Below are 15,001 nucleotides of genomic sequence, written 5' to 3'. Positions count from 1 at the left end.
CATTATGGCTACACTGAAAACTGGGAAGTTTGGTATCAAACTTCTCAGCACAATAAATGCACACTGATGCCAGTCTGCAATGTATTGTAAAATACACCCAGAGGGCATCTTAGAGATGCACCCTGAATACACACCCGACTTCTAGTGTAGGCCAGTTCTTGCCAGCCTGCCACACACCAGACATGTTGCTGGCCACATGGGAAGGGTGCCTTTGTCACTCTGTGGCCAGGAACAAAGCCTGCACTGGGTGGAGGGGCTTCTCGCCTCCCCCTGCAGGAACTGTAACACCTGGCGGTGAGCCTCAAAGGCTCACCCCTTTTGTTACAGCATCCCAGGGCATCCGAGCTAGTGGAAATGCCCGCCCCTCCGGCCACTGCCCCCACTTTTGCCGGCAAGGCTGGAGGAGATAAAGGACAGCCCCTAAGGTGTCCTGAGCTGAGGTGACCCCTGCCTTGAGAAATCCTCCATCTTGAGTTTGGAGGATTTCCCCAATAGGATTAGGGATGTGCCCCCCTCCCCACAGGGAGGAGGCACAAAGAGGGTGTAGCCACCCTCAAGGACAGTAGCCATTGGCTACTGCCCTCCCAGACCTAAACACACTGCTAAATTAAGCATTTAGGGGCTCCCCAGATCCCAGGACATCAGATTCCTGCAATCTGAAGAAGGAAGAAGGACTTCTGACCTACAAGCCTGCAAAGTAGGAGGAAGATGACAACTGATTTGGCCTCAGCCCTACCGGCTTGTCTCCAGCTTCGAAAACCTGCGCCAGCGACGCACCGACAGGGATCAGCGACCTCTGAAGCCTCAGAGGACTGCCCTGGACTACAGGACCAAGAAACTCCTGTGAACAGCGGCCCTGTTCAAAACCTGCAACTTCTTTGCAACAAAGAAGCAACTTCCAAAGGCTTCACGTTTCCCGCCGGAAGCGTGAGACTTCACACGGCGCGACCTGCAGAAAAACAACACCTCAGGGAGGACTCCCCGGCGACTGCGAGCCCGTGAGTAACCAGAGACTAACCCCCTGAGCCCCCACAGCGACGCCTGCAGAGAGAATCCAGAGGCTCCACCCTGACCGTGACTGCCTGTAACAAGGGACCCGACACCTGGAACCAACACTGCATCTGCAGCCCCCAGGACCTGAAGAAACCGAACTTCAGTGCTAGAGCGACCCCCAGGCGACCCTCTGCTTAGCCCAGGTGGTGGCTGTCCTGAGAAGCCCCCTCTGTGCCTGCCTGCAAAGCCAGAGTGACCCCCTGGTCCCTCCATTGATTTCAATCTAAAACCAGACGCCTGCTTTGCTCACTGCACCCGGTCGGCCCTGTGCTGCTGAGGGTGTACTTTGTGTGCCTTCTCGTGTCCCCCCCCCCCCCCCCCCCCCCCCCGGTTCTCTACAAAACCCCCCTGGCCTGCCCCCCGAAGATGGAAGTACTTACCTGCTGGCAGACTGGAACTGGAGCCCCCCTGTCCCCCATAGGCGCCTATGTGTTTTGGGCACCTCTTTGACCTCTGCACTTGACCGGGCCTGAGCTGCTGGTGTGGTAACTTTGGGGTTGCCTTGAACCCCCAACGGTGGGCTGCCTATGCCCCAAACTTGAGACTTGTAAGTGTTTTACTTACCTTCAAAACTAACCTTTACTTACCTCCCCCAGGAACTGTTGATTTTTGTACTTTGTCCACTTTGAAAATAGCTTATTGCCATTTTTACAAAGTCTGTACATGGTATTGTTTTCATTCAAAGTTCCTAAAGTATCTAAGTCAAGTACCTTACATTTAAAGTATTAACTGTAAATCTTGAACCCGTGGTTCTTAAAATAAACTAAGAAAATATTTTTTTCTAAATAAAAAACCTATTGGCCTGGAGTAAGTCTGAGTGTTTGTTCCTCATTTATTGCCTGTGTGTGTACAACAAATGCTTAACACTACCCTCTGATAAGGCTACTTCTCGACCACACTACCACAAAATAGAGCATTCGAATTATCTCTTTTTGCCACTATCTTACCTCTAAGGGGAACCCTTGGAATCTGTGCACACTATTTCCTACTTTGAAATAGTATATACAGAGCCAACTTCCTACAGGTCCTTTCACAAAAGGACATAGATAGGCTACATGAGTCATTGGATTAGCATTATGGCCTATGGAAAAATGTTTTGGTGCTTATTGCTTTTCATGTACAGTGGGACTCCCACTTCGACGACGGGGATGATTCAAGCATGTGAATTTATGAAAGATCCAATACTGGATAATCATACTTCCAGTGATCGCAACAGAACTGGGGTATGATTCTGACATGTATGATACCAAACATGCCTAGGTTCAGAGTTACCATTATGTAGCTGAACTAGGTAGTGATCTATGTCCAGTTAACGCATAACATGGTGTCCCCGTACTCATGAAGTCCAGGAAAATAGAGCTGGAGTTCGTGGAAGCACCTCTGCTCATGCAGGAGTGCCCTCACACACAGGTACTTGCACCCTGCCCTCTGGGCTAGGAGGCCCTGTGTCGGAGTGACTTACAGTGACCTTTAGTGAAAAGGGTGCATGCAATGGCAGGCCTGCAGATACACTTTGCATGGGCTCCCCATGTGCGGCATGATACATGCTACAGCCCACGGGGATCCCCCGGTACCCAATGCCCTGGGTACCTCGGTACCACGTACTAGGGACTTACATGGGGGCACCAGTACACCAAATGTGGGGTTTAAGTGGTTCAAGTAACCAAGTTTGGAGGGAGAGAGCATAATCATGGGGGTCCTGGTTAGCAGGATCCCAATGAACACAGTCAAACACACTAACAGGCAGAAAATGGGGGTATCCATGCCAAGAAAGAGGATACCTTCCTACACGCACCTCTGATGTAACAAAGGGGCTCAAATGGCACCAAACTGTGGTCGACAATGCCCGTATAAAAGAAAAACAAACAAGAAAAAAAATTCAGACCCAACAAATGGCAGTAAAGTTTCATGCTGCAAAACTGAGTAGGCAGTGAACCAAGAAAAGGTCCAGCATGGTCAGTCCATGCCAGGGAACACTTTGGTGAAAGTGCAACTGGTGGCCCCCACAGCTCTATGCGGCACGAAGGCACTGCAGAGGTATCTGCCCAGGACTAAAATACCTGAAGCATGGCTACTTAAAGCCCTTCATGTGATGTAAGAATAACAATGGCCTTGGGAACTCAAGGCATGCAGGGACATACCTTGGAGTGAACTGAAAAATGCCTGCACAGTCAGGCCCATGGAATGCAGACTGTGTTAGTGCGGAAACAGACCCTTGACCTGGTGCAGAAACAACCCTGTGACTTGGAGTGGGAGCAGAATCACTTGTTGCAATATGGTGTAGATACAATGGGCTAAGTTGGGAGAAGAGCTGTGGATCCACACTGAAATGCACGAATACAAAGGAACCAAAGTCAGCATGCAGGGGTGGTGCCTACCCACCTTTACTTCCAGGAAAGTGCAAGACCTTTGCAGAGTCTGACAGTTACCTGCGTGCATGTGGAAGCAACTGCTGTTGAAAATCCAGATAAAGTCTGGCACATGGGATTATTCTAAATGGGAAGCATCCATCAGAAGTGCTACTACTACTGCCAGTGTCTTTGTAAACTTTAATGGAACAAATGAGATGCTCAAGGGCATGACTCAATTAGTTAAGTATTCCCTTCATTACAAACCTTAGAGATTTATGTGCGACAGATGTATTGGGAAAGTGAAAATGCACACACCCTGAGGTTTACTGCCAGGAAAACTGCAATTTTCTACTAATTGAATCATCCAATCAAGGAGAATCATTTGGAACTACTTCTGCAAATCAATGAATCTGTTTACAAATCACACGTCCAATACTGGCCTTAAAACTAAGTCCTGTATGGGAATGAAGAAGTATATGGAATATCGTCCTGTGTTCCTTTCTTGTAATGGGACTGTTTTGATTGCACCTTTCAAAAGGAAAGGGATTGTTATGTCTTTTGTTGTGATGCTTTTAGTGCACGGGCAGTAAGCACATAACCATTCTCTCACTGCTGTCCAAGATATCCTATGAGAGCCTTCTGGGGCATGAGAAGGGCTCAGGCACCAACCCCTGTTCAAAGTTTTGTCCTCTTTCAGCCTTCTAGGAGCAGGTGAAATCTGGACAATTAAACATTATGTACATTCTGCTCATGTTTCCAACCTTGATTGTTCTCCCACTTCGTTCCTAATTTATTAGGGGAATTTTCACAGGAGATGGCAGTATTCCTGCCTTTAAAAACCTGCATAGCTACTGCTCATGTTATCAACTCCCTTTCTTTCCCATTTAGTAATAAATTACCTGCAGAGTAAACTATGATTGCCAGCTAATAATTGCAATTTGCACACTTAATCCTCACATCCTCACCTTCATCATACAGCTACGTGCTGTTCTCCAAGGCAAGATAAAAAACATTTTCTAGGGTACTCGTGCACATAAAAACTCTCTTCCCTTAAAAGATAACAGTAAACATAACACACTGTCAACTATGCACTCTCCCACTGCGAGGCCGGCTACCTGTTCAATAATGCACTTCTGCACCCCAGAAGAGGGTAGAAATACTACAAATCAACACACGTCCGGGATCACTCACTGTTCATTCAAGTAGGTGCACAACCTCGCTTTATGAGCCACACAAACTTACTACTAACTCAGTAATCTCAAAGACATTTGACAATTTACTAAACTAGCACAAGCAGATTCTCACAGATTCTTCATCAATAACACAAGAAGGCACTCAATGCTCACTCAGCAATAACAGTAAAAAAAACACTGCTTGGTCAGCAGTCACCTAGTTTAATCAAGTGTACAACCTGCCCGAGTCACTTTTCTTTTAAATATCATGCATAGGAAGCACCCCAAATGCAACTTCTCACTCTGCTCACACATCAACAGCAAGCAAGGCTACAGAAAAAGCATGCTGCATTTCACTCAGGGTATGTATGCAAGCCAACAGCAAAGGCTGAGAATGGCTAATGTAACCTGTACAGAGGCCAACAATGAAGGAGTAGTTGCTGTATATACAGCACATTTACAGACACCACAAGTGAGAAAACTCCCCACAGTTAACTCTCAAAAAATGCACTGCAGCGAGAAACCACTACTTACCGATTCTGCAATACGTACAACAGCATGCAACGTGAGGCCAAAGAGATCCTCTCCTTTCAAATATTCAGGAAACAGTCGCAGCATGTCCAACTCTCTTCTCATCCTTGCCACAGGCTCCACAATCTGATTCCAAACAGCTGAAAGAGAAAAGTAGTCAGATCTGCTCAAAGGGACCTTGAATCACAAAAAGCACCGGAGAAGACATCAACAGTAAACTGAGCTCAACAGCTGCAGGAAATTACCTTCCTTGTCACAAACCACATGCAGTCACTGTGGATAACTCCAACCACTGCCTAAAAAGGTCCTCTAGACCCGACTGTGACCTGTAACCTCGAGTACTGCCAGTTTTAATACAAACAATTCTCTATGCAATGGCAACAACACAGCAGACTCAGTCTCACTATACTCACCGAATCTAATGAAAAAGGATAAAGATCTAGATGGGACCAGGACTATCATTATGGGCAGTCCACTGAACTTCTCTATCCACATTCAACAAACCCTGAATCCGACCCAGTAGCTTCTATACTCTGGATCTTGAAAAACCTGTATGCACCAATGTCTCACCTTGTGCAGAGGAATCAGACAGCACAATATCTTCGTGACCGTACTCTATCACCTGCACAGTAAATTCGGGCTGGCCGTTGTCGTCACAGATGGAACAGCGGTAGCAGCATCGCCGGTTGTTATAACGCATACTCCAGTAAATACGCGTGGCCTCATACCCTACAGGGTAGAGAGCAGTTACACTGTGGAAGTCCGCTAGCTGATGGGGAAGGAGCTGACCGATGGCATGGAAAATTAGCCCGCCCACACGGAACATGTGGATACGCTCACCCCGCTGGATGATAGAGGCAATTTGATTAACTTCATCACGTTCTATGTAAACACGACGGAAAACGGCAAATGAACTGAGCTCGTGATCACATGGTCCTTTTAGCTTGTGCATGGGGCAGAGCATGGTCTTGTCTTTAAAAAACATGCATTTGGCCCGGATGGCACAGGCAAAGTGATAGACATTAGGGCAGCGGATGCGATTACAACTGTTGGTGGCACCAGTCTTCTGGCACACAGAGCACTTGGTGAGTAGTCCACGGTGTAGTGCCACCTCCACATTGATAAGAGCCCCCCCTTGTGTCTCGTAAACCTCTGTGGACCAGAGAGCACAGTTCAAGTGCACCCAGAGGTCAAGGTCAAGGTTTAGTAGTCGCGCAGGCCCATCTGTTGCACCATCCCCTTCCTCATGACAGAAACAGCACTTCCGCAGGTCTGTAGGAAGCATTTCTGGCCTGAGGGTGGTACCAAGCTTTTCAATAAACTCTGAAATCTCTTTTTCACCATCACGTTTTGCACCACCCTTCTGTATGGTGATAAGAATTCGCAACCTCTTCCAGCGCAGCCCCTTCCATTTTTTGATCCGTGGACGCATCTCATCATTGTCTTCAGAGGGGCGTGAGCGCTGTTTTAATTTCACAATCTCTCTCAACTCTTCCACTGGAGGAGAGGGTGGTGGAGGAGATGGAGGAAGTGGGGAATCTGGCACAAGCGGTCCTGATTCTGGTCCATATTCGAGTTCCTGGGGTTTTGGTTCTGTGCTACTTGGAGACTGTACAAAAGGAGACATTGGTGGAGAGGACTCCTCTGGCGTATTCGGCAGCTGGCGAACATCCAAGTTAGATACTTTGTTGACATAACGATGCTGCCCAACTTTCTGTATGGCTGGTGGTTCCTATAGGAGTTTCAGAAAAAAAATGTAAGTAACAAGATTAGACTGACACGAATGGTCCATAAACCAGGAAACAACATCAGGAAAATATGCAAGTCAAAGTAAAATAGCGGGGCTTTATATAGGACAAAGAGTTACCTTGCATACATTAATAAAAGAAAGACAACAATTGTCTTTCTCTAGCATGTAAGGAAGAAATGGTACTTCATCCCCAAATGACTTAGTCGACAATGTTCCTCCTTTCAAAATGACGCACAAATGGAAAAAGAGGGGAGACCTGCATGGACCAACAAGTGGCTAGTGTCTGAACAATTGTCCTTGGCACAGATTAAGAAATATCCTGATAAAAGACAACAGGTGCAAATCTCAAACTCTCTACTGGGAGAGCTGGTACTGATTAAACAATGCAAAATGTGAAAGCCAGAAGCACCTTATGTCGACAGTCTACTCAAAAGCAGTGAAAGGGATCAGGATGTCAACTCAATTAGACATGAAATTAATCAGCTGAATGTATTTCCAAAAATAGTATCCGGCTGAGATCCAAAGATATTTCAATGCATCAAATCATATTCTGATTACCAAATTGTGGCAGCGATAAAAAACACCAGCACGCAGGATCTCTTTAAAATGTATTACCTTACTAATATTATACAAGACCTATCTACATGGAGGGTTTATCGCACATTTATCATCTTAAAAATATCCAGAATCAACTGCCCCATATAGCATCGACACATCTCATCACTTCATTTGAAGGTTCCCTTGTGACTGAATGGAACTATGTAGAAACCAAGGCAAAATAAAAAAGTTATTTACCAGTAACACCGTGTTTGAGGCATGCGGTGTTGAGAATCAAATGCTGTGTATTCTAGTACCATCAAGAGTTGGGTTAGGAATAAGAAAATTGCTTTTTGGTAATAAAACCTTTGACCTCAAGCATGCACTGACTGACTCCTGATCATGGTCGCAAATTTAACAATGCACTAGGATACAGGCTGCAACTTAAATAATGAAAATTATTACCCTTCAGGACAGTAAATTATGATTGTTATTAAAGTGAGCCAGTACCTCTTCAACACCTTCCCAGCTTACAGGGAGGTGTGAGGGTTCAAGTGAATGTACAGCACAAGCTGCAAACTGAGTCAGTGCCAAGTAACATTTTATTTTTGAAACATGTACTGTATTTTGACTTCACATAGTTCTGCTATGTGAGATACTGAAGCGCTTGTCAACATTGCTAGCACAATACTCTGTGTAGTGTGTGGTTGAAATGTATGTGTGGCTGTAGATATCACGCTGCATATATTGTAAAAGTAGCCCCCTCTCTACAGAGGAAGTTAGAGGAAGAAATTAGATGCCTAAAATTTAACCCACTTGCACCTCTTTCCCTGCTTGAATATCACAACAGGGAACAATCTTACAATATATCTTTATACAAGAACAGAAAGCAAACAAAGAGCTCCACAGGAAGCCGCCCTCTTTTTCCTTGAGCAAACTGTTTGAAGCCCCCTTCAGTGACACCATTTCCGACCTCGCAAGCACCCACGCCCTCGACGGACTACATCCTCCTTGGAGACCTCAACTTCCACCTGGAGAACAACGACGACGCCAACACCGCATCACTGGCCACCAACCACTCCAACCTCGGACTCAGACAACTGGTCAACACACCCACCCACATCGCCGGCCACACGCTAGACCCTCTCTTCACTGCAAGCAACCACATCTCCTTCAGCCACACCACCGAACTCCACTGGACCGACCACCACTGCATCCACTTCACATTCAAGAAACACACCGAACACCACCGCACCCCACTACCGCCGCACCGCCGCTGGGGCAAAGTCACTGAGGACCAACTAACCAGCACCCTCGCCAAGAACCCGCCGACCAACCCTACCGTCCCGGACTCCGCCGCCATCAACCTCCATCAGTGGATCCTCAACTGCGCCAACACCCTCGCACCACTCAAGAGGCCCACCGTCAACCAAGAAAAGAAAAAAGCAGCCTGGTTCACAGACGAACTCATCACCTTCAAAACGCACCTGCCAGAAACTTAAGAAAAAATGGCTCCTCAAGCGCACACCCGACAGCCTGGCAACCCACAAGGAAGCCATCCGCAAGCATCACCAACTTATCAGACTCGCCAAACGCTCCCACTTCACAGAACGCCTAAACAACAACGCACACGACAGCAAGGAGCTCTTCTGCCTCGTGGAGGAGCTCTCCAACCCTAGCGCCAATGTCAACGACGTCCCACCATCCCAGAAACTCTGTGACGCACTCTCCACCTTCTTCTACCAGAAAATCGCTGCCATCCACAACAGCCTCAACACCACACCTCCGCCAGACCCCACCCCCGACAACCCCTCCTACGCCGACCGCCTCACCACCTGGACCCATGTAGATGACGCCGAAACTCGAAAGACCATGAACTCCATCCACTCAGGATCCCCTTCAGACCCCTGCCAACACCACGTCTACAACAAATCCGACTCCACCATTGCCCCCCAACTTCGAAAGATCATCAACCTATCCTTCGATACTGCAACTTTCCCGGACAGCTGGAAGCACGCCGATATCCAAGCCCGCCTCAAGAAACCCAAGGCTGACCTCAACGACCTCAATAACTTCCGCCCGATCTCCCTTCTCCCCTTCCCAGCGAAGGTCATCGAGAAGATCGTCAACGCCCAGCTCACCCACTACCTCGAGGACAACTCCATCCTAGACCCCTCCCAATCCGGCTTCAGACGCAATCACAGCACCGAGACTGCGCTCCTCGCCGCCACAGATGACATCAGACAGCAAATGGACAACGGCGAAACTTCAGCCCTCATCCTCCTGGACCTCTCCGCTGCCTTCGATACGGTCTGCCACCGCACCCTACTAACACGTCTCCACGAAGCCGGAATACAAGACAAAGCCCTCAACTGGATCTCCTCATTCCTCTCCGGCAGAACCCAGAGAGTCCGACTCTCACCCTTCCGCTCCGAAGCCACCAACCTCATCTGCGGCGTCCCCCAAGGCTCCTCGCTAAGCCCGACGCTGTTCAACGTCTACATGGCACCCCTCGCACAACTGGCCCGTCAGCACAACCTCAGCATTCTCTCCTACGCCGACGACACCCAGCTCATCCTCTCCCTCACCAATGACCCACTCACCGCCAAAGCCAACCTCCATGAGGGATTAAAATCCATCGCCGAGTGGATGAGAAACAGCCACCTGAAATTAAACTCCGTCAAGACGGAAGTCCTCATCCTCGGACGCACCCCTTCGGCCTGGGATGACTCCTGGTGGCCCACCGCGCTGGGATCCCCCCCCCCCCACCCCCCTACTTCAGCCAACCACGCACGCAACCTCGGCTTCATCCTCGACTCCGCCCTCACCATGTCCAAACAGGTCAACGCAGTCTCCTCCTCCTGCTTCAACACCCTCCGCATGCTCTGCAGAATCTACAAGTGGATCGCGACGGAAACCAAAAAAACGGTGACCCAGGCCCTCGTCAGTAGCAGACTTGACTACGGCAACGCACTCTACACAGGCATCCCAGCAAAAGACATCCAACGACTCCAACGCATCCAGAACGCCTCCGCCCGCCTGATCCTCGACGTACCCCGCTGATGACACATCTCCCACCACCTGAAGGGCCTCCACTGGCTCCCCGTGGACAAGAGGATCACCTTTAAATTCCTCACCCACGCGCACAAAGCACTACACAACGCCGGACCCGCCTACCTGAATAACAGACTCAACTTCTACGTCCCCCTCCCGCCAACCTCTCCCTCGCCATCGTTCCCCGATTCCAACGCAAGACCTCCGGCGGCAGATCCTTCTCCTACCTCGCCGCCAAGACCTGGAACTCCCTCCCGACCCCCCTGCGCCAGACCCAGGACCCCCTCACCATCAGGAGACTCCTCAAGACCTGGCTCTTAGACCAATAGCAGCTACCCCCGCCCCTCGGCACCTTGAAACCCTAACGGGTACGTAGCGCGCTTTAGAAATGTAATGATTGATTGATTGATTGGAAATCCTTTTTAGTCTGAGAAATTTCCAACATTAAAAAAGATTAGGTTAGAGTCCCCTACTACAGGCAACCCTGTTTTATGCAAATGCCTAATGGTATTGAATTAAAATCTGCAATGAAGCCTGTGAGAGCTCACTCTTTGATCTACCACAGTAAGGCACAAACATTTCAATTTAGCCAAGTAAGAGGCCTTTGAAGAAGGCTGTCTTGCTTCCTCAAGAACTGTCCTGCAGTTTCAAGGAAGTGGTAAATATACAAATTCTAAGACTTAGATCCAGTTGGCACTTGGGATGGGGGTGCTGAATTAATCCCATTCTCTATTACTATCATGGAGATCTGGAACATTTTGCTCTATTGAGGAGGGGGTAAACTGTCAGCTGTTGTAGATCATTCATGGACTTTGCAATGGTAGTAAAGTTTTTGAGGTTTTCTGAGGTTTCATCTACTTTAGGACTTGATTATTATAAAAAAGCAGGGACAGCAGAGGCTCTTGGATCTGTTGTGAAGCCACACATGCATAACCCTGCAGGTCTTTTAATGACCATTCTAGTGTTGATTTGTGTAGCTGTGTTGACTGCATTTAAAGCACATGCGATTCAAGCATCAGAGATGGTCTTGTATTCCTTGACGATGTCTTGGCTTTCCATCTTCTAACAAAAATTCTTATCATAACTTAGTGCTTATGAACTAGCACCTGTAGCAACACTTTCTCCCACTGGATGTAGCTTCTTTCTCTCCTTGTCTGGAACAAGTGTTCTTTTGATAGCTGTGTAGACTACTACAGAACCTGGTGGTACAGGACCCCCTATGAACTCTGGTAGTACAGGACCCCTACTGTTAAATGTGTCCTGTGAAACTAGCTTAACCGTTCCCCCTGCCATATGGGCCACCATCAAGTGATTACAAGTGTTTAAGTATCACCTTAGGCCTTGTAAACACTGTTTTGAGCATGAGTAGGTATTGGTTGTTTTTCTGTTTTCAAGTGGGCTATTAGTATTGAAGGGTTGTCTTTTTTTTTTTTTCAAGGGACTGTTTCAAGTCCTCTTCAAAAAAATGTTTCCTGCACTTCAGAGTATCTTCCTGTTCCTTTCCTTTACAGTGATTGTGCAATAAGGGATTCATATGAAAACTTCCTTGTCGGCTCAGGAAGCTCAGCAGAAACCTTCATGTGTTGCCTGCTGTGTTCGGATGTTGAGAAGTGTACACTGCAATATCTTTCGGTTTACAGGTTGAAGGGGTGATGTGGGTTTCAAATCCTTACAGCACTGAGACTCTTCATTGGCTTTCGAGATGACCTTGACCCCTAAACGTGAATCCTCTATTAGGCGATAGACATCTTCAAGGCACTTGCCACCCTCCTGGAGCTGAAAACACTGAGGTGGATTTTCTTAAGTTACATTCTGGAATCTTTGTCCAGTGTTATTTGTGTTTCTCACAGGGGTCTGGAAAATAACGTTCCTCAGAGTCACTGCCCTCTAAATACAGTGGGTATGGGTTCTGCTTCTGCAAATGAACACTGATTTTTCTGTAAGGCTTGCTCCTTCATTTAATACCCCTGAAAAAGGGTCCTCCATTTTCCTCAACAAAAGTACATTCTGGAGATTGTTTTGCTGCTAAATTAGGGCATACTCCATTAACTGTAAATTTCATCTAGGCTAAATGGTGCTTTTGCAGTGGAAAGCTTTACACACACAAAACTTTATCTTGCCATGATTCCACTGTAAACTTAAGTTGCAGTGGTAAGGTGCTGATCAGACCACAGGAATTTTAAGGTAAAACTGGAGCAATGACCAAGCTAGTCATTTTCATACAGTCTGCTATCCATGGACACTCACCAAATTAGCTTTTTGTCCTAAAGTTCTTCAGCACTGCGAAGTGTTCTGGTGTATTTCTGGTTGCCAAATTTCTCCAGTCTCTAATGTCAAAGACTTGGCGAGGCGTCATATGATTGAGCACGTAGACACATACAAACCAGATAGTGAAGAAAACGAATCCAATGTGATTCTGTATCCTGGTGCACTGTAATTTTCAAGTAAGCATTCACAAGTCCTTCATGACATGCTTGAAAAACATTACTACTGGAAAGCAACTTGTCCTATCCCAAAACAAGATGGCAGGAAAGTGCATAGCATGTGCTGTTCCGCAACCCATGCTGCAAACACAAGTGCTAGAATGCACCAGTACTGCTGTAAGATCACATGCCTATGTTTAAACAAGAGCATAAGGTAGGACACATGTGGGTTTGAATAATCTGGTGCTTGTGCTGTCTAATCTGGGGCTTATTTGACTACTAATAATTTTCTGCAACAAGGAATTCTCATGTACATACACTGCAACAAGCTTAACGTTCTATAAGAATTTTCAAGTAAAAAAAAATAAACAAAAACAATTAAAATAATACCCTACTCTCTACTGACCTGTGTCAGGAGACTCAGTATATCCACATCGTTCTTCAGCGTGTACCCGGGCAACAAAGTGTCAAACTGCTTCAACCACTCACTGCTCTTTTGTGGACCCTTTACGACTACTGCAGGTTTGTCCTTTCTGATGATCTCCTCTGCAATAGAAAAGCATGAGATCTGAAATGTCATGCTAACAGATACTAGTTGACAGAGCTCAGTTACAGCAAAGAATCAAGCATGGGCAAAACATTGAGATACCCAAGTCCCACTAAGAGGGGGTTGTGTGTGTGTGTGTTTATTGAAAGAATATCCATTTTTTAAACAAATTCATCAATGTTCTTTCTTTCAAAATGTGCTAACCGAGTTGATTGTGGTTGCAAAAGTTCAACCTTTATCTCAAAATGTACTTAATACTGTCAACTGTAATTGTGGAAGTTCAGCCAACGTGTTTTTCTCTATACTCCTGGAGCTTTTTCAGGGCTAGGTAGAAAACAGGTCAATTTGTAGGAGCTCACATTTTCAGAAGAACATTTGTTATTTTCCTGAAACTGCAGTTGTCCAGTATTGGTATCTTTCATAGATTCACATGCTTGAATCATTCCCCGAAGTGGGAGTCCCACGGTACCATAATAAAGCAGTATGCAAGAATTATAATAGGCTATAATGGCAGTAGGCCATCAGTGTAATAGCTTATCTATGTCCTTTTTAAAAAGCCAAACAAACTATGACCAATCAGGTGTGGTTCGAAAGGGGGATTGAGATGCCATTCCGGGGGAGGCGCTTGCACCGGAGCGAAAGTTCTGAATAGCCCTTTCATTAATTGTTTATTGAGTCTTGTGGAGCAGAGAGCTGTAGTTTGTGTGGAACGTTTGTACCTGGACATTGTGGAAGGTGAACGTTAATTGATGCATGAACAAGGCCTGACTTGGCTAGTGAAATATAAGATATGATCTGTTCGGAACAGGCTTTAAACGGGTGCATGTTATTCTGATGACACCAATAACATCGGAACTCACAGAACTCAGGAGCCATGCGTACAACTGAAGAGAAGCTGAATCTGGGTCTAAAACTTGGGCCTGGTTCCTCGTTAGAAGCGTTTGTTTCTTCGGAAGACGGATGGATTTGGTCACGTACAGGAGAATCCACTCTGTAAACCAGTGTTGTAGGAAGCTGGCCTGGTGTGTTGTGAGCACCTATGGTGTTATCACCCCATACCAGGTATCCCCTATTAGTGAGGTGTAGTCAGTGTCTAGGAAGCCAGGCTCTCTAGAGGTAGCTGTGGATGAGGAGCCAAGAGTTATCTAGGAGACATGCAAAGCTTATGCCATACCACTATAGTTACACACCACTATCACACATGAAAGAACCACAGTGTTACAAATATAAAAGGTACTTTATTATGGTAACATAAATAGTAGAATACTTATAGACAAGCCCCTAACTGCAGGCAAGTAAGGAAAATGTCACTTACCCAGTGTACATCTGTTCGTGGCATTAGTCGCTGCAGATTCACATGCTTTGCATAGTCCGCCGTCTGGTGTTGGGTCGGAGTGTTACAAGTTGTTTTTCTTCGAAGAAGTCTTTTCGAGTCACGAGACCGAGGGACTCCTCCTCCTTTGGTTCCATTGCGCATGGGCGTCGACTCCATGTTAGATTGTTTTCCACGCAGAGGGTGAGGTAGGAGTTGTGTATGCTAGTAATAGTGCCCATGCAATGGAATGAATAAGTATGTACAAAAT

General features: G+C 46.7%; 1 protein-coding gene across 4 annotated transcripts in view; it reads right to left on the bottom strand.

Moving 5' to 3' along the window:
* The window catches only part of KMT2D (lysine methyltransferase 2D), a 1,162,185-nt gene that overhangs the window by 68,238 nt on the left and 1,078,946 nt on the right, over window positions 1–15,001 (bottom strand). For all 4 annotated transcript variants that reach the window (XM_069230486.1, XM_069230488.1, XM_069230487.1 and 1 more), the window contains 3 exons: window positions 13,278–13,417; window positions 5,678–6,839; window positions 5,111–5,247 (listed from right to left, as the gene is read on the bottom strand). In XM_069230486.1, coding sequence (XP_069086587.1) covers window positions 5,111–5,247; window positions 5,678–6,839; window positions 13,278–13,417 — 1,439 coding nt within the window. The remainder of the gene's footprint in view (window positions 1–5,110; window positions 5,248–5,677; window positions 6,840–13,277; window positions 13,418–15,001) is intronic.

The sequence above is a fragment of the Pleurodeles waltl genome, chromosome 4_2 (genome assembly GCF_031143425.1).
Source record: "Pleurodeles waltl isolate 20211129_DDA chromosome 4_2, aPleWal1.hap1.20221129, whole genome shotgun sequence".
In the NCBI taxonomy this organism is placed as follows: domain Eukaryota; kingdom Metazoa; phylum Chordata; class Amphibia; order Caudata; family Salamandridae; genus Pleurodeles; species Pleurodeles waltl.
This window is presented reverse-complemented; position numbering and strand designations above follow the sequence as displayed.